The 25016-nt window shown below is 36.0% G+C and overlaps 1 protein-coding gene across 2 annotated transcripts in view; it reads left to right on the top strand.

Annotated features, from left to right (window-relative positions):
• Window positions 1-1428: 1428 nt before the first annotated feature.
• Window positions 1429-25016, top strand: part of LOC109108299 (stAR-related lipid transfer protein 13-like) — an 81910-nt gene continuing 58322 nt past the window's right edge. Inside the window, exons 1-6 of one of the 2 annotated variants that reach the window (XM_042739798.1) lie at window positions 1429-1555; window positions 2135-2280; window positions 2636-2881; window positions 8219-9300; window positions 15106-15273; window positions 17418-17555. In XM_042739798.1, the coding sequence (XP_042595732.1) occupies window positions 8362-9300; window positions 15106-15273; window positions 17418-17555 (1245 nt within the window). In that variant the 5' untranslated portion in view covers window positions 1429-1555; window positions 2135-2280; window positions 2636-2881; window positions 8219-8361. Of the gene's footprint in view, window positions 1556-2134; window positions 2281-2635; window positions 2882-8218; window positions 9301-15105; window positions 15274-16909; window positions 17246-17417; window positions 17556-25016 lie in introns of those variants that run through there. The other variant, XM_042739799.1, reaches the window with a different exon arrangement.

Here is a 25016-nt window from a genome sequence, read left to right as displayed (position 1 = left end):
AGAAGCACAACTCTATGTGGCATTCAGTGGATGTGCGTTATAGCAGTTCTACAGAGAGAGCTCCTTGTCTTCCCAGCCACAAGTCTAACACAGAGAATCCAAGAAACAGGGCTGCTTTTCAGCGCTGGAGGAAAGAGATCAGAAGAGAGCCTCTTTGGCTGAGCTACATGAAGATCCAGCTGTGTTTAAGCCGGACCCCCACAGCACAAAGAAGAGCCACCTCACCTCCAGGGCTCCACCGCTGCAAATAAAGACATCCATTCACACAGTCCTGCCAATCGCTCAGCCTGCTGCTGCTTTTCATCTGCTGCCCTTGTGATGATCCCCATGTAGTACAGACTGGTGGTGACATAAGCCCTCTCTTTTTGAGAAGGTCTTGCTTTTTTTCTTGCTCGAGCGGCTTTGAAGATTATGGCGTCTCAAAGTAAATTCTGGCAGCACCCATGGCAATGCTGAGCCGGCTTTGGCCGCCGTTCAGTGTTTCTTTATTTCATTTATTTAGTAGGTAATGAATTATGAGGGTTATTACCATGCCTAATAATACCAAATGGGGATTTTAAAAAGAAAACACTTCCATTTGTTGGAAATATGCAGTAAAATAGTGGACATTTTGCTTTTAGAATCAAATTATGCTTTGGTTAAAGAGTGATATTGTGGATTATTTCTGCTCTTAGCTCAGTGCTTTTCAAGTGCACGGTTTTCCTGTGGAAATTGGGCTATTTTAACATTGTTGCCGAGGTTGTTTTTTTGTGTCCGCAGGTTTAAACGACCCCAATAACATGATATTTAGCCCCTAAAATGCTAATTTTACCAGGGAAACCCCATCAAAACATGTGTATTTTACCCCACCAGAACATGATTTTTACTGGGGATGCCCCTCAAAATGCGATTGCTTTGGGCTAGTTTTGAGTAGCAATTGTGCGGGTTTTGTCAGGAAACATATATGCTATGTTAAATTGTGCCGTTTCTATCCATAGCTAAAACCATATCAGAATAGCATAAAAAGTTATCTATTTTTACTTGTAGGGCTGGGATGCATCCACCTAATACCTTAGTGTCTGTAAAGCATGGTAACAGATGGTGAAAAACTCTTTAAAACACTGTAATCATAGTGGTTACAATTTTTGTATATAGGTGAACACATTCACATTTTTTTCCTTCAGAAAGTGTTACTTTATATGTGATTTTTTTTTTTTTTAGTTTGGTCTATGTAAACACACAGAAACATTAAATTGCTAATGAGGCTTTTATTTATGGACTAGTGTAAAATGAGTACCTTCTTTGAGTAATGTGAAAGCATTGTTGATAGTGACTGCAGGCAGAATGGAAGAGTGTTTTGTGAATGAAGGTGATCCTTCTCTTTCTCCCTCCTCTTTCCTCTCTCTATCTCTAGATGGGGTTAGCAGGAGTCTGTGTTGATTTGTGACCGTTGCTTCCTTTAGGGTGAGCGAGGACAGTGGTGAACAAACAAGCTGATTGATGTTTCTCAACCACAGATGGAAATGCACAGATAATTAAGGACAAGAGAACATCAGCAGTGGAGTATTTATATGAGGTACCTTATCAGATAAATGTAAACATCAGGAGGAAGGTGCGTCGCCTGGATAATGCAGTCTATGGAGGATCAGAGCACGTCTGAATCCAGAGTTTTATACGTAATCTTTTTGTTAAATGTGTGTTTTGTTTGTTTGTTTTATAAGTATTTTCATAGATTATTTACTTAATTTTGTATATATTTTAAAAATACATTTTTAAAAGACTTTTTAAAAGATTTCTTTTTTATGAATATAAGTTTTGGAATTGTGAAAAAATTATAAATTGTTTTTAAAATAGATTTTAGATTTTTAAACTATCAGTTGATCTGTTTTTAACCTTAAATGTTTAATTATATTTATATATCCATATTACAATATTTAAACTTTTTGAAGTAAGTTAAAAAACATACTTTTATGTTTTGTGTTTTCTTTTTTTATATTCTTTTATTTATTTATTTTTTTAGATTTTTTAAAATAAATGACAATTTTAGAAGCCCCCCCCCCCCCCATTGTAGGATTCCCTTTTTACCAAGAAATAAGCATTGTGGCCATTCAGTATTTGCTTGGTTATCTCAAAGTGCTCTTGAATTTTGTTCCAGATCATTAGATGTGATGCTGTCATTCCCTGGAAACCAGTCTTGCCTTCATACAAAAACACTGTCTGATAAGCAACTGACTTATGCCCTAGGATTTGGACACAACCACAGAACTTCCTGGGATAGCTCTCCCAAAGGAAAAAGCCATGGTAAAGTAAAATATCTTCTTGTCTTTCCTGCTCTGTCCATTCCTTTTGTGTTGAAAGTATCCATATGGCTTTTTGTGGGTTTAACGGTGGCGTAACCTGGAATGCATCCAGCCCGTTGAACTGGGGGTCAGAGCCATACAATGAGACATGGATCTGTTCTCCTTCACAATTAAAGCCAGTCCAGGCCATTTACATCCAAATATGCTGTATTCAGCCCTTGTTTACACAACAGTATCTCTCTCTCACTTCCTCTCTCTCTCACCCTTTCCCCTTAGCCGTAACTCCTCCTTCCAAACCATCATTCTAACAACTATACATTCTTTCTCCCCTTCCACTCTTACTCTGAATGACTTAGTCACTGCATGCTGAGGCTTCCCGTTGCCTGTGGGGATTTTGGGGAATTTGTGATGACAGCACCTATCCCTCTGCGGAGGAGTTGCCTTGAATTTCCAAGGAGAAGAGGCAAAGGAGAGGCTCACGAAGGCTGAGCGCGTCCACATGCACGTTTCTTGGTTTTAATGGGACCTTAGACACTTTGCACTCTCCTCATCATGACCGTGAGGGCCGTTGGACTTCTTAGAATGTTTTGAACTACTCTAAGGTGAGATGGCCTTCATTGTTTTAATATGCAGAAGTCTGTCTTCAATGCTGACCTGCTGGAGACCCTTGAGTGCAGGTGGATGATGGATAAAGTTCATGACAGAGAATACTGATAGCTTGAAGTCACTTTGGATGAAAGTGTCTGCCAAATGAATACATTTAAAGTTTAATGTGCTTCTAAATGTGAAAGTGAAATGTCAGGACTCGCTGGAAAATGTTACATATACTTGAAACATCTTTAGATGGGTAGTTCATATGTTCTGTGGCATGACATTCTGCATTTACTGTATCTAAAACTATTTTAAATAGCATTTTGTTAGCTCTTTTATGATTATTTATGCATGCAACTTCACCTTTTTAATGAAGAGACTACATAACAGAAGCCTGTTAATAAAACAAGTAATTGTTTCTTCATTTCCCATAACATAGATCTTCGTGTGAATTTATATCTAGCCATTTGATAGATATATTTTCCAATTGTGACTGCATCTTTATTTGTCATAATTGAAACTTTATTTCTTGTAATTGCATTGTTATATCTCACATTTTTACGCATTTGGTGTATTGCTGGGCCATTTAAAATAAACCAGTGAAGGTAGATGAATATCAAAAAGTGAATAAAAATACTAAAAGAGAAATGGTGACCAGGTCCTAATATACATTTTCCTTATGCAACCTTGAAAATATCTAACATTAAAATAAATAAATAATGCACACTTGATGCTTTATTTCAACTTTATACGTGTCAGTAACTCTGTGTATGTTTCTACAGAACCATTACAGTTGTGGTGAAATGTACACTGTGTAATTAATTAATAAAGATCTCTGTAAAATGAATGGGAATGGCAGCGTTAACAGTCACTCACAGTGTGTAAAGTGAAAAGAAAACACTGCTTGCCCCTTTTCATGTATTGCAACACTTTGCGCTCAACGAGAAACTTGTAGAACGCTTGAGTGACATTCACAGTGCAGAATCCTCTTTGGCTGTTTGGATCAAGTCTTTTATACAGCTGGGAATGAGGAGGCCTCCTTTTACTGTGGCTTTAGAGAAAAACAGGCTAAAGGAAAGGAGGTGAGAGGACTAGATCTAATCAGGGTTACACTTGCAACACTGTTTCTCATGAAAGACAAAGTTTTCTCCTTTTGGGCAAATTACAAAACAAATGTTGTAACTTCCAATTTTGCAACATCCAAATATGAATCCTGTCACGCTGATTGACAGATTATAAAATTTAAAAGGATACTTAAGATTGTTAAATTAGTTACTGATCACCAGAATTGTCACCATTTTAATCACTTTTTAGTTTTGTCTTCTTACTAGATCATTTTAAACAGTCTTATGTTTTGACATATTTATTTTTAAACGATAAGTATTGCATGTAATCTCTCTGTGTGAGTTCCGTTAAAAATGCATTATGCATAATAATAAAATAATCAGCAAGATTCTATTTAAAGCATGTCCAATTTATTACATTATACAGGTTTATTGTGCATTGTAATATCTGACATATTGGTATAGTGTCATATATTGCATAACCTGTGTTATATACTGTTTGTGGTTTTCATATGAGCATGTTTGCATGTGTTGCAGGCACATGGGAAGTCAAGAGCTGTAGGTGGCTGTGAGTCACTGACCTTGTGTGGTGTTTGGTCACTGTTCTTATCAGTTTTTAAAGGTTAAAGCCCTGAGGTTTTGTTGAGGGCAGGTGCATGTTTTCCTTTCTCTTGCTGAAATTTGACCATGTTTTTTTGAGTATGTGTGTGTGAGAGAGATCGAATGAGAGCGTAGCACAAGGCGACGTGTTAAATGAGTGAAGGCCACAGTCAGGGCTGCCAGCTGGCCCCCTTCTCACATTTAACACCACAGATACAGCTCTGATTTTCTATGCGTGCTTGGGAGTGCATGGGAATATTCAGTATTTCCATCTGTTGATGACCACTGGCAAACGTTCCATACTGGAAGGTGCATGAAAAGAAACTCTTTGTGAAGATAAGCATTTTTTTTTTTCTGTTTCTGAGTTGACCACTGGAAGATCAATATTGATATTTCTGTGATTAATATGATCTATGATTAATAGTGCTAAATATGTAATATTTATATAAAATACTTAAATTATATTTATATTAAATATAATACATAATAGGTATTATGACTCGAAACAACATTTAGAAATACAATAGCATAAAAACATTTATTTTGTAGTCTCAAAGTAATCTAATTATTATTTAAAAAGAAAAAAATATTTATTTAATTATATTTTTGTTATTTATATAGTACATTTCATGTTTTTTTTTTTTTTTATTGTTTTTCTTATTATTATTTACTTTTTGACGATAATAAATTGATTACTGTTAGACTATAAATATATATATTTTACGCTATTATATTTATAAAAGTTGTCAGGCAATTCTCAATCAACAATAGAATGTTACTTAAATATTTGACTAGTTGGGTGTTTTTGGTTACAAGTGTAAATATAGATTTTAAAACAAAATATCAGTCGCTTTTCAAGACTGCACACTTAATTATTATACATCTGTACATTTTGCACACTTTAAAACTATTTTTTTTCACATTGACTATTTAAGTGCTGAAAAGATGATTGAAATGGTGATTAGCATCTAAAATATGCACTTGACATTATTCATTCAACTTAACCTTAGTAAAAAAAGTAATATATTTAATATACATTTATTTCATACTAAGTACAGTTCAAATCTATTAACATACAGCAGGTAAAATAAGTATTAAACACGTCATCATGTTTCCCAGTAAATATATTTCTAAAGGTGCTTTTTCCCTGAGTCATTTCAATTTATTACACATAACTTAATTTCTGAACTTATTTGTTTTGTTTCTGTATGGATGGATTACTTGGGTTGTTACCGACATCTGGTGAAAATTTCAAGTCAACAGCACCTTTAGAAATATATTCACTGAGAAAAATGGTGACTTGTTCAATACTTATTTTACACGCTGTATTTACTAACATGTTGCTCAAGACTTATGATATAAGAATTATAATTAAACTTTTTTTGGAGTAATACTTGTGCACTATGCACATTTCTTAATAGTAAGCCTAAAATGTGTTTTAATGTTACTATTATTGAGGATTGTGTGATTTTTGAATAGTATCTGTCTTTAAATGCAAGTTATTTAAAGTCTACCTGACGTATACTTGCAATAGTTCCAATTTAGCACAATTAAATACTTCAGTATTTCTTATATAGTTGGACTTCAGCACTACTTCAACACATTTAATGTGCACTAAGCACAAAATTAGTTGTTTCAATCATAGTATACCAGTTTAGTATACTAAAAGTACAATTGCAGGGTATTTTTATTAAGTACATAAATATATAAATGCATTTGTCATAGACTTAGCATGAAATAAATATATTTCAAATGCATTTTAATATATTTATTTTTCACTAGGGAATTTAAGCCAAACAACTTATTTTTATAAAAACAAAAACTTAATGTCCATGTTATTTGTAATTTACCCATTTCTTTCCTCACCCCAGCATTCACTGTCAGATCCAATTTGCATGCTAAACTAATAAATCTTACAAAACCCCAACCAATCACATCTCAGTATAGCACGATTTCACGCTATCAGTCCCTTGATTGAAACATCCTGCCAGGAATAATCTTTGTCTTTCACAGTTCATCTCTCTATATGATGTTCTTCAGCTACAGTATAAAGTGTCAGAAAGGAATGTTCTTTCTTTCTCCACCTATCAGACTCTTCCTGTGGTTTAATGTGTGTTTTTGTGGAGCGTGGTTGGGGGTTAATGTGGGGGTTAGCAGGGTTGCTAACCACAGCCTGGTCTGGGACAGTTAGGTCGTCTGATGAATGGCCGGGTACATTGTAAATCAGCCACTGGAGAGCGAAGAGCTGGATTCCTCATAGCACTGATGTCACCACCGTCGTGCCTTCAACAAATCCAGACTTGAATGCTCTAAGCCCGAGCCAGATGTTCAACCCCTCAGATCCCCTGTTATTCCCTCCTCTACTTGTGCAAGATTCCTTGTTATTCCTTCTTTGCTTCTCTGGGATTCTGTTATCCCCTTCTCTGCCTCTGTGAGACTCTCTACTCTTCCCAGAGTATCTCTTTGGGATTCAGTCTTTCTCCATCTGTGAGATTCTTTGTTTTTTTTAGACTCTTCCTCTGTGGGCTTCCTAGTTACTCTCTCATTTTACTCATGTTTCCAGCTCCTTGTGAATATATGTGTGCTTTTCCATAAAATCCCATTCAAAGCGATGCTCCAATGCATCCTTATTTCATTTAAAGCAAAATTCCGGGGTAAACGCTGTACAAATTTGGCATACTTTTGATAACCACTAAGAGAATATAAAAAGTAATTCAGACATTTGAATCAGCTGTGCTTTCTTTTTTATCTTTGTTAAAAATAATACTTCTGCTTTTCTACCAGAAGCAATGCTGAGATGTATTTTCATCAATTTCCTTGTTGAAAAGAAAAAAAACCCATCTGAGGCTACGTTTACACAACAACGATGTAGTCAAAAACGGAAAAGTTTTTCCCTTGCATTTTTAAAAAGTTTCACGTATACACGACTACGTTTTCAAAACAATTCACGTTTACACACATCCGCAAAAACAGTCAAAAACGCTGTATTACAAATGCCAGGATGGTAGTTGGTGCTGTCACCTAGTTAGTAAACAGTACCTGTAGGGACGTGACGATTATATGATGTATAAGATGCGTCTCCGCTGTTGGTTATAATATTGGTGACGTAAATCCACACTTTGCTGAAGAAGCGTTAACAAACTCTTGAGCAGCAACAACAGTACCATGTACTCCGCCATTGTTGTGTATGTTTGTTTGCACTTGCCTTTAAAATCAACACGTAATGCGCATGTTTACATTCCTATCAAGTACTACGCATGTGCATGACGTTACCCTTTTCAAAGATTCCCGTTTTGGTTGTTTACATGGAAACGATAATGGTGGCATTTTCAGTCACCAAAACGCTGTAGTCGTGTAAACAAACAGGCAAAACACATAAAAAGTTTGTCTTTTTTGGCTGAAAACGTTGCAGTGTAAATGGCCCCTAAGGTGCATTTCTGGTTTAAGATGGCTAAAAGGTGTTCACCAAGTTGACCTTAGGCTGATAGGTTTAAGATGTTTTAACAAGTAGGACTGTGAACTACACCATCAGAAAAGTTATTGAAACACAATTCCTTTGGATAAAGAAAGTCTGTGAAATGGCATAATCACACTTAAGTATGCTAATCAAGTAAACGTACCTAGCTAGAAAAAAATCATGCACACATTTAAAGCAAACTCATAATTTCTGTTCTTTCTTTTCAGGATGGTTGGCACAAAGTGATAATTAGCACAGAGGACCCAGTTCAGTCCAAATGGTGGAACGTGATGAACATGGCAGTTTCTGGCGTCATACAAAAACTCTTCTGAATATTCCTTATGGCTAGTTTCAAGCTTAAGATTGAAACATGGAAGATCAACCCGTGATGACTTTAGATGGACAGAGGTCATCAGCTTTGCAAGACGCCCCCAAAATGACTTTATCAGTAGAGATTTCAATGGCAAATTCAACCATGGATAGAAACCTGACCTTAAAAGATACTTCTGATTCACTATCTTCTATTATAAACGAGCCTTTAAAAGACCGACCACAACTTAAGCTGAAGAATAAAAGTTCATTAGAGAAGATCAATCAAATTGTACCAGAGCTCGTCAGCAAAGATGGACCTTGTCTTCAAATCTCGAATCATCTCACAAAACAAAAGACAATGAAATACATTGAACATCAAATCACTTCCGCTCCAGTCCAAATATCAACCTCAAAACTTGAACTAAATGGCATTTGTTGTGAACCTGACCTCCAGATGGATGCTGAGACCAGGTTTAGCTATTTATTGACTCCCTCAGATAGTCCAGTGACCAACAGCATTAATGTAGGCTCCTCAAACACCTCATCTACTACTTATCATTTCTCTAATTTGACAGTCAGACCCATATCAGAACCAGCTCACTCCTTCGCATCCTCTCCAGTGGGACTGTCCCACCTTGAGCACCCTTACTCGGCTCCTTTACCAATCACCAAGGGAGCCGATCTACCCCGAATCATCAAACACAAGCCCAGCTCCATTACCTTTGCAGATTACGACAGCTTTTTGGGTCTAATCTCGAACACCTGTGCCACTGAGAGTTCAGATCCTTGTGAGACCTCTTCTGAAGATGATGACGAAGATGTGTTTCCCAAGTGCAAAGAATATCTCCAAAGCTCCAGACAAAATGCCGGTGGACTGGAGAAACAAAGGAGGAAAGGTTCCTGTGGACAAGCAGATGGAGAAGGAAGTTCCAGCACCAAGCTGCCACCCACCAGAAGCAGCAGCTATGAGGCGGAGGAGGAGAGCAGCAGTACAGAGGTGAGGGTCCAATGGTTGGTTAGATGTTTAATAGGCCTTTTGAGATTTGTTAAAGCTTAGCTATGTCTTTAAGCAGGATATCTTGTTTAGTTTTCAATGTCTGTATGGTCTTCAGTTCAGTACTGTATTAATATTCCACAGGTTCAGGCTTGACCTATAAACACTAAGTGTTAAAATTCTGAAATGAATGCAAGCCAAATGTCGTGCATTAGTACATTTAAACTCTTTTGTTGCTCATTTCAGCTTTAAGTGCTATTCACGTTTCTCACGGTCATTGAAAACATGGAAATATTGGGTAGTTTTCGTTTGCCAGGTCTGTAAAAGTCATGGCAGGTAATAAATGGAAAAGTAACAGCTATTTCTGTAGTGAATATTGATTTTTCTAGTTTTGCTTGATCCTTAATATTTTCTTGGCTTTATTTTGTGCTTGTTTAGATTAAATCTGACTTTTGAGCAAAACTTTCAAGTGCATTTATTTCAATGAGTCAGTCAAGCAGGTTCATAAATCTGTCAGAAAGGCATGGAATTGCTCTGGAATTGGTCTGAATAATAATAATAATAATAATAAAAAGTATATATATTTTTTTCCTGTCATCCCAAATAACTGCATGGAAAAGTCATGGAAAATCATTGGTCCAAACTTGTACTTTTTTACTTTTTAATTTCTTTTAATATATATATATATATATAAATTTTTTTTTTTTTTTTTTTGCATACTAAATTGAGAAGGCACTCATATTCTTTAGGAAAATAAAAAGTCACATTTTAAAATACAAGTGAAGGTTTCCTGAGCATCTGTCGTAGCCTCTGTTTTCATGGAATGCTGAGTCTGATGTCCTTCCTGTCGCCTGTCAGAGCACACGTCTGTTCAAGGGTAAACTTAGCCTTCCATTACTTACAATACCATTTAGTTGGAGCCAGTCATGGATGATTTGCATCTTTCTACTAACCTCATGTCTGACCTGACTGTTGGCAAGCTGTGACCTTCCCATCCCAAGTTTATTGGCCTTTAAAGAGGTGTCACGTGGACACATATGAAAACACAATAGCTTATTCCCTACCATGCTTGGTTAAGAATCCCTGTAAAAAATTCCCATACCATTCATACCAGAGATAACCAGGACAAGAGTAAAGTTGATCACACCCTCTTATTCTGTTCTTATCACTACATAAGCACAATGAGTCAGTGTTTTTCAGAATTTCTATTCATTTTGATATCTTTAGCTATTGTTTGTTGTTAGAATAAGTAGCCATTCCTTTGCCACCATCAAATTTTTATTTTTTATTTTTTAATAGATTAGATGGTAATAGATTCTATACATTCTATTTATTATATATATTTTCATAGACAATTCAAAGTCAGTGTTTTTTTTAATGTTCATAAAGTTATGCTAATCTGGGTTTCACAGCTACATATAGATAATATTACATTTGCGATAACGCTGTTTAAATTTTGCAATTTAAATATTTTAATTGCAAAAATGTTATGAAACGTTTATTAAATCTGTCTAACTGTATATAGTATTATTCTGAAAATTATCTCTTTCTCTTTCTCTATACTAAAAAGTATTATTATGGTAGATTTGCTTTTGTTTTTAAATGATTAAAAATAATGAAATATTATATTATTAAATAATATTTGCATTTAGATTTTTTAAATTGCAGATACTTTTACCCAAAGAAAATATTTGTAATAAATATGATTTATTGTAATTGAAAAAAAAAAAAAAAAACCTTTTAAAATCTTAACTTTTTGTACTGGAAGAGACTGTCAAACCAAGAAAGACATCTAGGGTTGTGGTGACTTACAGTCACTGCTCAGTGTCAGTGGTGTAGTTACAGTAGTTGACAGAACGTGTAGAGGTTAAAAAGATTTTTCTAGGGCAGGTGAGCTGAGATGGTTTGTTAAGCCCCAGCACCCCTCTGTTCTGCACGTGCTCGACTCTCCCCTTCTGTTAATCGTTCTCTGTTCATGCATGATTTAAGATGAAACTGTGAAAGAATGTGGTACCCCTCACATGAACGCTGACCTTGCTTCATTTGCACCTTCTTAAGAAATACCACAATGAGCTGTCTGTGGATAAGGACAGAATTTTTTTTTTTTTTTTTTAATGTTTGTTTTATTTATTTATTTATTTATTTATTTATTCTAAATTTATAAATGAGATTCCATAGAGCAATTCATATGGAAATTAAATATTAGATATTTAGCATAGTCCACAATTTTGATAAGATTTTTTTTAAATGCATTTTGCATCTTCACCATTTGGTGGCGCTCTATACAAACCTTTACCCATATTGTGGCCAATAGCACCAGTACAGTTATTTCTACTTGTTTATGTCTATTTTATGTGTGCATATGTCTTGGAATTGTGAAAAACTCTGCATCTCTAGTCATCTGTCCATATACGTATGAGGAAAGACATTCAGTTTGACAGTAACAAAAAGTAGGAAGATTTTCTTCCTCTTTAGAGTCTTATCTGACCTGGATTTGAAGCAGTTCAGCAAACGGATTATGGCTGGTGGACATTCTCTCGGTGGAGGTGGCTGGCACACTCAGTGGGTGGCATGGCCATGGCAGGAAGCCCAGAGCAATGCCAAAGCCAGGCACTTGACTCCTCATTTCCATGTCAATGGGCCAGTGCTGAGATTTACAATGTGGCCAATTTGCGGCGGTGCAGTTATGGTCCTCGGCCATTCTGTCCACCGTGGAAGATAACAATGATGAGCTGATCTGGTGGGACTGACTCATACCGGCCTAGTTGCCATGACAAGTGTATTTTCTCACGACTGACAGGGCGGAAAGGGGTGTTGTAACCGATGCCGGGTTATTGAATACCACACATTCTGTGCAGGGAACAGATTCCAAGGGCTGCCACTGGACCGAGACACTATGTTTTTATGAAAAATCCACATGTCTGTGGCAATCTATACTTGATATTTTGTTGTTTTTAGGAATAATATTAAATAGGTGAAATTGGTAACACTTTACAGTATTTATTATTTGATATTAAAGGGATAGTTCACCTGAAAATGAAAATTCTATCATTAATTTCTCACCCTCATGTCGTCTCAAACCCGTAAAACATTCATTCATCTTCATGAAATCAAAAAGCTTTCTGACCCTGCAGAAAGCTTGGTCCTCTTGTGAACTCATGTCGAAGACTGACACAGAAGAGAAGAAATTGTTGAATAAGGTCATTATTTTTGTTTTCTTTGCGTACAAAAAGTATTCTTGTAGCTTCGTAAAATTACGGTTGAACCACATGGATTTCACATGGACTATTTTAACGATGTCCTTACTACCTTTCTGGACCTTGAATTTGTTAGTTGCATTGCTGTCTGTGGAGGGTCAGAAAGCTCTCAAATATCCTCAAAAATATCTGAATTTGTGTTCTGAAGATGAAAGATGGTCTTTTGGGTTTGGAACGACTTGAGGGTGAGTAATTAATGATAGCATTTTTATTTTTGGGTGAACTATCCCTTTAATGTATTAGGTCACATGAACTAACATTGTACAGTACTTTAACAGCATTTATCAACAGTGCTGCCTTTATTAATTTTATACCATAACATTATAAAATAATATTGCAATTTAAGATAACTGTTTCTATTTTAATGTAATATAAAATGTGATTTATTCCTGTGATGCAAAGCTGAATTTTTAGCTGCCATTATTCCAATCTTCAGTGTCACATGTTCCTTCAGAATTGATTCTAAGATGCTGATTTGGTGATTTTTTTTTTATTATTATCAATCTTGAAAAAAGTTGTGCTGCTTTATAATTTTGTGAAAACCATTTTTTTTTAAGATTCTTGGATAAATAGAAAATTTATATAAATAGAAATCTTTTCACTTTTCATCACTTTAAAAAAAATTATGTGTCCTTACAAGTATTAATTTCTTAAAAAACAACAACAACAACATCCTCCTTTATTTCTGAGAAGACACTAATTGTTTTCACTCGAGACTCTGCATGGGGGGTCAGATTTGAGCATTATAAACAAATGCATTGTCTTTTGTCAGAGTTAAGAGGGTTAATGGTCCATTGCAGAATGGCAAGACAGAGTGGCGCTGGTGTCTTAAGAGAGACAACAAGAAAGCCTTTTCACTAGCTTTGACTCGTGAAACTCAAAGGTCAGTCAGACTGGACATCGTAAAGTCATGCCAGATTCAGACCCCTATACCTGGGATCCAGGACCACTACCTTTGTGTTTCTAGCCCAAACACAGGACCTCATCCCAAACCTAAAACAGAATAAGCAGCACATCTGTTTTCAACATTGATAACAAGAAATGTTTCTTGAGCACCTAATTAACATGTTAGAATGATCTCTGAAGGATCATGTGACACTAAAGACTGGAGTACTGATGCTGAAAATTCAGCTCACACAAATAAATTACATTTTAAAATGTATTCAACTGTTATTTAGAATTGTAATAATATTTCACAATATTACTGTTTTTACTGTTCAAATGCAGCCTTGGTGAGCATAAGAGACTTCTTTCAAAAACATTCTTTTGAATGGTAGTGTATGATTTCAGATTGCCCTAGAACTGTTGTGCCTCTTTGTTTGCTCTCTGAAGGAATGTCAGCATCTTGAGTCTAATTGGTTAAGGGTCTCACCATGCCCACATTCCTTGAGACTTTACATGCCTCGTATGTGCCCCCCCCCCACCCCTTTTCATCCGAAACATGTATTTCTGCTGCCTGAGACAAATGTGTCCCATTCTGGCATGACAGCCGTCAATAGAATCATTGTGTGAGGATGAGAGGGAGCCGTAATCTTTGCCTTGGGGCTGCAGATCCCAAGAAGGACTTGAGCATTTCTGCCTGCTGTGTCTCCCGCACCGGGACGTTACTGTTAAATGTTCCTCACAGTTCATCTTTGGCCTCTTCCTGCTCTCTGGCCCCTCCGCTTCCTGTCAGTAAAGGGGCAACCCTGTTGATTTACGGCTTGGTGAGTGAGGTAGGTGAAGGTAATTTATAGCCCAGGAACCCTCTGTCCTGTCTGAGCTGGACGGGACAGTCTATTTATACTCTTGGCAGGGGTGTCTGGGGAGCAGTGAAAGTATTATTGAGGAGAAAGGAGAGGAATACCACACGACTATGTTTGGACTACAATGCCAGCTGGGTTGCTTGCTCAACACAAAAGTGTGTGGCACTGTTACATTTGACTCTCAATGCTATTTACTGCTAATAATGTAAAATTATGTAAAAATAATTATGTTAATTATGTAAAAATAATGTCAGAGAACAACACGTAAATCTATCTATCTATCTATCTATCTATCTATCTATCTATCTATCTATCTATCTATCTATCTATCTATCTATCTATCTATCTATCTACAGTATCTATCTATCTATCTATCTGAAATGTTCTGAACGATCTGTACTCCCACCAAATGCCAATAGTTCTATTATTTGTTTCATTTATTTTTCTAAGGAATTTTAGAAGAATCATCAGAGACAAAGTTGATACTAAAATGAAACAACTGAAAATTCCATTAAGTCCATTCCATTAAGCAGTAAGATTTTCCTCTGTGGACGTGTTGGCGTGATTCAGTGTTTTTTGCAGAGTGTAGTTTAGTTTGACTTTGAAAGCTTTGAGAAATAAGAAGACACGGCTCTGAAATCAGTGCTGGCTCATCAAGTTGGTTATTTTTGGCTCTGTACATCAAAAGAAAACAGACCCGTGACTGAATGGCCGAGTCTAATGTAATGAGTCTGTCTAATCAGTTTTACCCTCAGTGTTTGTTTGTCTGTGATGTCCTACAGCATGTCTCTTCTGTCTGCATGCAGGAGTCTCCTCAGGTCCTGTCTCCCTGGTCTGACTCTATGACCCAGCTAATGAAGAGGTTAGATCAGCTCCATCTGGACATAGAGGAAGCTCTCAGCACCGGCTCTTCCCCCTCCGACACACCCAACACCGCCCGGAAACACACTACTAATGATAGAGCATCTCTGCAGGTCACTCTTGCTTTTTTTCTCATTAAATATAAAGTACGCAGTTTGTTGATTAGTAATCATTTAATGGAAAATATGTTGCCTTAGCTTTTTTGAAATGTGCATAATCTTTTTAGCTTCTGGATTTTATCCAAATCACATCTGATCAATTGTCTATTCTATTCTATTCTATTCTATTCTATTCTATTCTATTCTATTCTATTCTATTCTCCAGAAAGCATGCGTATTTCTAGTTTTACATTCAGTTTTTTAATATCTAATCAGAATATAGATATTTTGTATCTCATTATGTGCACATAGTAATTTATCATTTTATATTTATGTAAATGTAATATTTGAGTGAATATTTGGCGAGAATGATTCAGATTTTATTACTTTCAGTGTAAACGGTGACTAATAACAGATAATGTATTGAAAGTATCAAGGTCATGTCAGTTGAGGCTCGTGAAGCCTGTCTGACTCGCAGAGAAATCAAAACTATAAGCGCAACAGCACACACAAAGAAACAAACATGAACAAACATACTGTGGTAGAAAAAAAGATAAATATTCTATATAGGCCTAATAGCCTATATGTAGCATCACACGACCATGAGTATTTCAGCATGATTGCAAATGTGATATTGATTTTATACAACTTTAGTTCAATAAACAAAGAATATTAACTGACTTACATTTTAGACACATTACGTTTTTGCTCCATTTTGCTAATGAAAATAATTTTAAGCTAAACCACAGCAGAACAGTGGTGCATCTTCGAGCAACAAACAGCAGTCTTTCGTTACTGAATGATTCAGCATTTTTGAACGAGTCAATGATTCAGTGAGCCATTCATAAAGACAGTCACTTGCTTGATTTATTGAATAAATTAATTTATGGAACCTCTTATCTTCAGTAAATACATCTAAATGGCACTTTCGATGCAGCTTCTGTGTTTCCTCAGCAGTGGAAAGATGTTGATACTGATTTCATTTGAATAGTAACAACCATATACTGTCTTATTATTCTAACTTAATGTATTGATCAAATTTAAGTATTTAACGTAAATGATGACGTACATTTTATCAGGTTAAGAAAATATTGTCCTTCATAAAGTTAAAAAGTGTAATGGCAATCAATTTAAGACAAATATCTCAAATATGCTGATTAAAGTAATACCTGATAGAGCACTGATGAGAACATTGCTTCAGAATAAATCACATTTGCGCCAAAAAAAACAATAAAAAAAAAACCTTTTTTCCCCTGGACAAGTAACTTTTTTATTTGGACAAGTGAATGACTGGGAATGTGAAGCACATGTCAAAGCTTAATGTCGAGCCCTGCTGTGTTGTGTGTGTGTGTGTGTGTGTGTGTGTGTGTGTGTGTGTGTGTGTGTGTGTGTATATATATATATATATATATATATATATATATATATATATATATATATATATATATATATATATATATATATATATATATATATATATATATATTAGTGCTGTCAAATGATTAATCATGATTAATAGCATACACAATAAAATTTTTGTTTGTTTCGACATTCATACTTCTGTGTCTAGATAAGAATTGATAAGAATTCAGTATGAAGTTGCTTGATGTGTCAATGCATGGCGTCTGTTTGTGACAGGGGTTAGACAGAATGTGCTGCATGGCAGCGACTAGAGCAGACTGGTGACACTGACACAGAGCTCCATTGTCATGGGAGCTTGCCATGGGGAACTTTCAATGCTATTTCAAAAAAACCTCATGCAAACTCGCGACATAACCACCCTGTAGCAAGGGTTCACAGCAAGACACAAAAGTGCCTTTTGGTTCCTCAAAACAACGATGTCTTGTGCTTGCAGTCTGTTGTTCTGTTTGTATCACTATGTCCATTCGTGATAGTTAGCGGAATGACATGGTGGTTTCAGAGCCCTCACGACGCCCTAGTTTTTAACAAGAGACTAGATTTACCGTTGCATGTTATTCTGGACAAGGTCATAATTTTTTTTTTTTCGTTTTTTTACTCTTGAAAATGTTTTTTTGAGTTTGTGTGTCTCTGCTACCAACTGCTTCTCTTTTTTTTTCTCATAGTCATCTCCAGAGGTCATCCGTTCCAGACAAAGTGTGTCCCGTCCCACGCTAAAATCTCTTGTGCTGTCGTTGCAGAGCGGTGCTGTAGGGGTGAACCAGTCCCTCAACTGGAACAACATGGCCAGAAGAACCGACACGAGGGAATGGCACAGCCAAGAAAGACTTGCTGGAGCCACTTCCTCTCTGGGGAGATCACATGGTAAAAAGACAGAGGTGAGCATTTGAACTTAGTATGATTTTTGTTTGTGTTGTATTGAATTGTTTAGTTTGTGGTTAGTAGCTGTCAATTTTAAAATATATGACGTATATACAGTAATTAGTTATAGGGTTCTTGTATTTTTGGCATCTGGTTTAGTTTCAACTCTGAAGAGTTGATCAGTATGTAGACCATGTGATCAGTTGCTTAGCTTTGCTCTGTGAAGTGTTTCCTAATGAACATGCTGTGTGTCAGTGACTAGGGCACACGCTCATTCCGAGAAGTTTCTGGGGTTGAGGTTGATGTCCTGGGACTGCATTTCTAATGGCTTTTCTGCATTAGTGGGACTAAGTTAAATAGATTTTCCTTTGCTAATCCAAACAGGATTCTGGGGAATTGAATTAATGAATTCAAAGCGACACCAAAGGAAGTCTTTTAGTGGGCCATTTAAGGTCATCACATCTTGTTTGGATTCCAAATCAGTGTAGGTTAGCTTCAACAGTGATTTTTAAACTTCTAAAACAAGATTTACATTATATTTAAAAATGTAAATTATTCAGCTGATAGCAAAAATGTCTTCAGTGTCACATGATCCTTCAGAAATCACACTTTTGACTGCAGTGTATATGGATAATTTAAAATTAAGAAAAATTAAAGGTTTCGCGTTCTTTGGTTTTGTTTGGTTGAGACCTCATGTTTACTACATAAAAGTTAAATTATGCAGTTTTTCCAAGAGTAAGGGTTTTGTTTCTAGTTGTACGTAGCTTTTAAACATTTGGAATTTGTTTGTAAAGGGACAAGGCATTTTTGGAGAGAATGTGCATGTCCTGCTGTTTAGAGGAAGTACAGAGAAACCTGACAACTGAGCGATTTACGAGTTTGGGGCTCGTGTGAAAGATACTGAAAGGAATGTTCTATCATTCTGGAAACGAATCCTACATACAAAAGATGGAAAGTAAAACTCTTCACAGACGATCGCCACATCTGATTTACAGTTGTCTTAGTCCAGCTTCAGATCGACCGCAATTTATGTTGGACTTCATGGACTTTTGTCTCAAGCCACCCTGGTTTGCAAACACTTTTTTTAGCTCATCGTGAATATTTTTCATTTCAAAGGAATGCACTCTCTTGCATTGTTCCAAAACAATATCCGATGAGCAACAGTGGGTTTAAATGAGCACAATATCTGTGGGAATCCGGACCTTTTCCGTCCGGCTGGAGAATTGGGCCAGATGTGTTTGTTTAATCTCTGCATAGCTGAAGCGGCACTGGTACGTTCTGCGGTCTGTGCTTGGGAGCCCCGCTAAAGGCCTCTGGCAGGGATCTGGGAGGTGATGGTGTTTGTTAGAGTGTGTGAGAGCGCAGGAGAGAGAGAGTTAAAGAGGGTAATTGGATTGGAGGGGGTAATAGAATGAAATTTGGCTTTGTGCACTCTGACAAAATGAAGTCTTGAGGTTCTTGGAGAAGATTAGCAGGTAAAAAGCTCCAGAGGCATGTGGAGGCCTTCGGTCCGCTGGAATGAATGTAGGCCACCCTCATGTAGATGACAAATCCGAACTCTGAAAGCTCTATTGGCGTTTTACCAACTGTCTTCTAACGTTAACACAGTTTGTGATTCTCACCAAGCCTGTTATCCTCTTTCACCTCTTGATGTCGTAAAGAAGGTGTTCCTGCGGTCACACACATCTCCTGGCTGGTCTTGAAGGTCTCATCTAATCTCAATTAAAAAGAGACAAACTGTGGAAAAAGAAGAGTTGTCTTTCTTTTTATTCATGATTTGGAAAGTGTGAAGAAGCTGCAAATACAATATATATATATATATATATATATATATATATATATATATATATATATATATATATATAATTTTATGAGTTAACATTTTGAGAATTAGTGAATGAATGAGGCATGAGTAAAAATGATATAATTAAGATATCAATGTATTTCAATAGTTTTTTGTTATATATATCATACAAGTATAATTTATTTTAGTTATATAATTGTTATATAACAAATTTAGATTATAAATGTTTGTGTATATAGGTATGTTATAGTTTTTTTTTTAATATAGATTTTTTGTATATTTTATTTACATATAAAATATAACATACAACTGTCATGCCCATGGACTGTCTGTGTGTTTTGCTCCCCACATGCTCCTCGTGACCCAGTTTCTCCCGTGTGTGATTGTCTCATGTGGTTCAGATGTGTCTCGTTAATCACCTAGTTTAGTCCTGTATTTAAAGTGTTGTCTGCCCTATGTTCCCTTGTGCGGTGTTAAACGTCTTGATGTGCTACCTGTGTCTTCAGCCTGCCCTGTGTTTCCCTGCATTTGGATTACTAAATACTGTTGTTTATGATTATCCCTCATCTCCACGTTCCTTGCTCCTCTCTGTAGCAATTGTGACAGCAACATATATATTGCATATTATTAGCTAATAATAATATCTAATAAATACTGTGTATTTATTAATTTATGCAAATTCTTCTTGACAGTTCTAATCAAATTACATATTTTCTCACTTATGTTTTTATTATATAACAGTTTATATAGAAAGTTTATGTATATGTATGTTATATTATATCATTTTTGGTGTAATATATATGTAAATTCTTCTTCCTGACAATTCAAATTAATTTCCATCTTTTACAGTACTTAACTTTTTAATTATATTTACCATAAAATTATAAATAATAATAGGTGATTATATACAAATCAATAATGTGATGAATAATAACAATAGCAACAATAATAAAAATGTTTTTTTTTTTATTACATTTTATTTGAGTAATTATTTTAGAACATCAAGTTAAACAAAATGAAACTGGGAAAGGTTGCCTTGGCAACTATATGAAAAAAGAAGTTTAATTTAATTTATTTTTAAAGTATTTTAATAGGTTTTACTGTTCTACACTGTGTGTGTGTGTGTGTGTGTGTTTTGCTTTTCTCTAATTTAATTTTAATTCAGTCAGCATCCTTGATATATATTATGTTCAAATTCAAAACCTAGACATATCAGCTACTTTGAAACTGTTCATGATTCAACAGTGAATGAATGTTTATGTTGACACAGTGTTACGAGGAAGCTGTACGTCATATATATGACTCGCAAGGATCCAGGCCAAAGCAGCCCATCTATTTATTAGTGCTATAACATCAGCCACTGTGAAAGAGGTTGTTTCAGTCAATCACGTCACTACTACACCGCACCATACAGTTGACGCCGTCATAAAATCTTTAATGAAAACATACGGCACAAAATGCTTGTTAACTTGGAACCAGCTTTTATTTAAGATGTTGTAAGCCCCGGTTTTAATGTAGCTTCCATACTGTAAAGAACCCACTGTGGAAGCACCAAATGTGCTCTGTGTGTAACATTTTAAAGGGATACTGTAGTTCACCTAAAAAAAAAAAATTCTGTCATAATTTACTCACCCTCAATTCGTTCCAAACCCTAGCGACTTTCTTGGCTCTGTGAAACACAAAAGAGATATTCTGAAAAATGTTTTTTTTTTTTTTTTTTTTTTTTTTTGTCCATACAATGTAAGTCAGTGGGTTCCAAAGTTGTTTTCATTTTTAGATGAGCTATCCCTTTAATTTGCTTAATTACATGTTGGTGGCTCGCTTAGAATTGATAAGTGGTTGAATCATTGTGAACTCACAAATGCTTTGGCAAAACTCTTTCCCACTGCCTCTAACCTATTCCTCACCCTCAACCCATTGTTGCTAAAGCCTGGAGGTACTGGTGAGCGATGGGAAGCTGAGTCTTCTCCATCCATCTGTGTGGAGGGCACAAGCTGGCTCTCCAGCTCCCTGCGGGGTCCTCGGTTGGGGCAGGAGAGGGGAGCTAAGCAGCTCAATAGGATGAAGATAGATTACGGGGCCAAGTGCAACTCAGGAGGCCAGGATTTGTTCTGCTCCAGCAGAGGTTAAGCCTCAGTTTGGGATGTTGGGTGAGGAGCGCCCCTGCAAGGTGTTAAAATACGGCTGGGTTGAGAGGTCAATGCTGTGCGCTTTTGCTCTTTTTCTTTTCCTCTAGATTTTGTGGGATACTTTGTTTGTGAATCTACATAATCTTAATCTTTTTTGTACTGTGAGAACTTTTTAATGTCTGACTTAAAGGGATATTTCACCTAAAAATGTAATGTATTTGTTGATGTTTAGCAGAATACACAGAATTCTAGGAACAACATGAGGTTGAGTAAATTACTGAATTAAAATTTTTGGGTGATACATTCAACTATTAAACTAGATATATTACACTACTAGAACATGTGATCTGTTTTAAACACTGTATTGCATACATTATAATGAGAGTATTACATTCTATAGACATGTGACCTCACATACGCTCATCGAAAACAATCATAACATCCTTCTCAAAGATTCCCAAAACATTTGCTCATCGTGGTTTGTAAATATAGCAGTATGTATGCCATCAGCATGTAAGTTCACATTTCCTGTGACACAGGAGGCAGAAAAGAGAATGCTTTGTGTAAACACCATTCAGTGACTTGCGATTCCCCTGACAGTTTATCTGCCTGCAGTCATTCAGAGGTTACAGCTTCATTTGTTTAGTTATAAAATGTAATTTGACTCTCATTTACCTATTATAAATATGCCATGCTATATACTGAACTTAAATATATCAGTTATCATCATTTACTAAAATTAAAACAATATATAAAAAACAAATAATAAAATAGATAACTAAAATAAAGTATTGAAAAAGTAAACTGAATTTTTTCTATCTGAATAAATCATATATTTTTATTATATTAAAATATTTGTTTATTATTAATATGAATATTAAATTGTTTTTGTATATTAACATATTAGATATTTATTATAAATATATAACTTTTATAATGAACTTTTATAACTTTAATAATTTAAATTTTTAATTAGATTTTTTTTTTTCAAATCAGTGAACTTTGAATGGTCAAAAAAATGCCTTTGGCAACAGATGGTGTAGTTACAACATTTACCAGAGGCTAACTGGGAAAACCTCAAAGATGGGCACGATGCCCATCTTTTTGCACTTCCTGTTGGCCGGATTGTTATGTGTGGAACCTGTGCATGAAATGCACACACATTTACCCACGTACGCATTGTACACGGTGATACATGGTCCTTTCACCACCACTAGCCTTGAGAGGCATTCTGGCAACGAGCCTAGAAGCAGAATAGCTCTCAAAGCGGGTTTTAACATATACAGCACTTTCAGAAGTTCATTTTCCCTATGTTTCCTTTAAAAGAAGGACTAATTTGGGAATAGGTTTGATCCTACGTTATCCTTCCCTTTTAAGTCTTCTTTCATTTCCTCAATTACTCAACCCTGCTTTTTTGTTTCCTTTCCAGAAAACAGGCACAGGCTTGTGCAAAAATTTGATGTATATATACCCTCCGTTTATACTTTTACTACATGCACAGATTCCACATTGAACATATGAGATACATCAGATAAGTCTTGTCCGCAGCGTCACCCGTGACAGTGACCTATTCCTTCTTTTCTCCTTCATAACTGTGCATTTCACTAAGACTGTTTTTGTCATAACACAACCAAGACCCTGCGTCATGCTAGCTGCATTTCTTTGACGTTCTCTAGATGTTAACTTCAAAAAAATACCACCAACTCAGCCGCCCACCTCAGTTTGGAAGATGGATGGTCCACGGCCTGATAGCCCAAACAGACCTTCCGTTGGAACACCAACAAACACATAAAACAACAGACCCAATTGGGGGGGGGGGGGGGGGGGGGGGCTGAATGTGGTGGAGAACGAGGGAATTAGATGGAATATATTCCAGTGGATTGAGCAAGGCTGGAAAAGGAAGCTAAATATAGAAAAGTTGTCTTGCTGCAGGGGGTTTCATGGAATGCAAGATGGATGAGGCTTTGCTCTCGGGACCACATCTGGCCCTTTGGGGTCACTTTGAAGTGGACGCCGAAAGGCTTTTATTGTACTTTACAGCACATACTTTCTCTCTTTTCCCTCTATTTTTTATCTTTCACTTTGTCTTATATTCGCCATAATTTTACACCCTTAAATTCTTCTGGCTTCATGTTTTTTTTTCTCTCTGCCTTGTAAAAAGGATATTGTGAGTACATAGTAAAGCATTTTAGAATGCTTGGGAATGTGATTCTATTTACTTTATACAGATTCCTGGTCTTATTGTCGAAGATTCATCTGTGCAGGTTATTTAGAAGAAAATGAAAGTGTTTTGTGTTTCACTGTGTCTGAAATCAAATACTGTATATTAGGTGCTCGATTAATTGCACCATTGCATGTTGGCTTTAAAGGGATAGTTCACCCAAAATGAAAATTTTATCAACATTTACTCACCCTCATGATGTTCCAAACCTGTATGAGTTTCCTTCTTATGTTGAACATAAAAGATATTTTGAAGAATGCTGGTAATCAAACAGTTGATGGTCCCATAGTATATCTTTCCCTACTATGGAAGTCAATGGGGACCAACAGCTGTTTCGTTCTTCAGAATCTTCAAAATATCTTTTTTTGTTTTCAACATGAGATAAAAACTTATACAGGTTTGGAACAACATGAGGGTGAGTAAATGCTGGCAAAAATTTCACATTTGGGTGAACTATCCCTTTAAATGAATCAGTTTAGGCCAGTCCAGTATCAGTTTCACGTGGAACATGTGTGTAATATCAAACATGTATTTGAGAATCTCCAGTGCAGTGAATATTATGATAGACGTTAGTCATGCATGCCAAATAAAACCGCTAAAAATGAATAGTAGGGGAATCCCAGACATACAAAAATACGTCTTGAACTTCAGGAGCTGTGTTATATAGCATAATCCAAAATCTCCAACAGCTCATAATTCAGATTCAGCCCAAATGATGTTTTTGTATCTTTATGTATTGGTACCATTGCCTCTGGAAATTATGGCATCTGTTTTTCTTTTGCGGTGTTAGGATCTTGTATCTCATTCTGAGCCAATGCAGTGTATCCTGTGCAGTTAGTTTTCCTCAGTTTCCCCTCAGGCATTATTATTTTTCATCTGTCTATCTATCCATTATTTCTGACTGAGAAATTATTATACTTGTAATCCTGTCAGCCTTCATCATTCACACAGCGGAATCCTACAATTCCAAGAAAATGACACATATCCCAGGAAGGCGCTCATTAGTATATAGACCACATGTGTCAAAACAACATCCCCCTTCCTTCATTGTTTTTATCAGTTTCAGTTGATATAGTGTTAGCATTCGGTTTCTTTACTTGAAGATCTTGGATTTGATTTTGTCCTTCATTTTGCCGTCTGGTTGATTGACTGATGTGTGGATATTTCAGTGTCATATCTTTTCGTCCCGATCTGTGGCTCTTCCTAAAGCTAGTCATCATTCACTGATGCTTAATTACATGTCATGTACATGTCACTTTGAAACACAGCAGGACTTTACTCGTGCTCATCCTCTTTCTTCCTAGAATTCACAGTAATCCTTTAC

This window comes from Cyprinus carpio, chromosome B15 (assembly GCF_018340385.1).
Source record: "Cyprinus carpio isolate SPL01 chromosome B15, ASM1834038v1, whole genome shotgun sequence".
Taxonomy (NCBI): Eukaryota; Metazoa; Chordata; class Actinopteri; order Cypriniformes; family Cyprinidae; genus Cyprinus; species Cyprinus carpio.
Note: the sequence above shows the minus strand (reverse complement) of the source record. Positions and strands in the feature narration are given on the sequence as shown.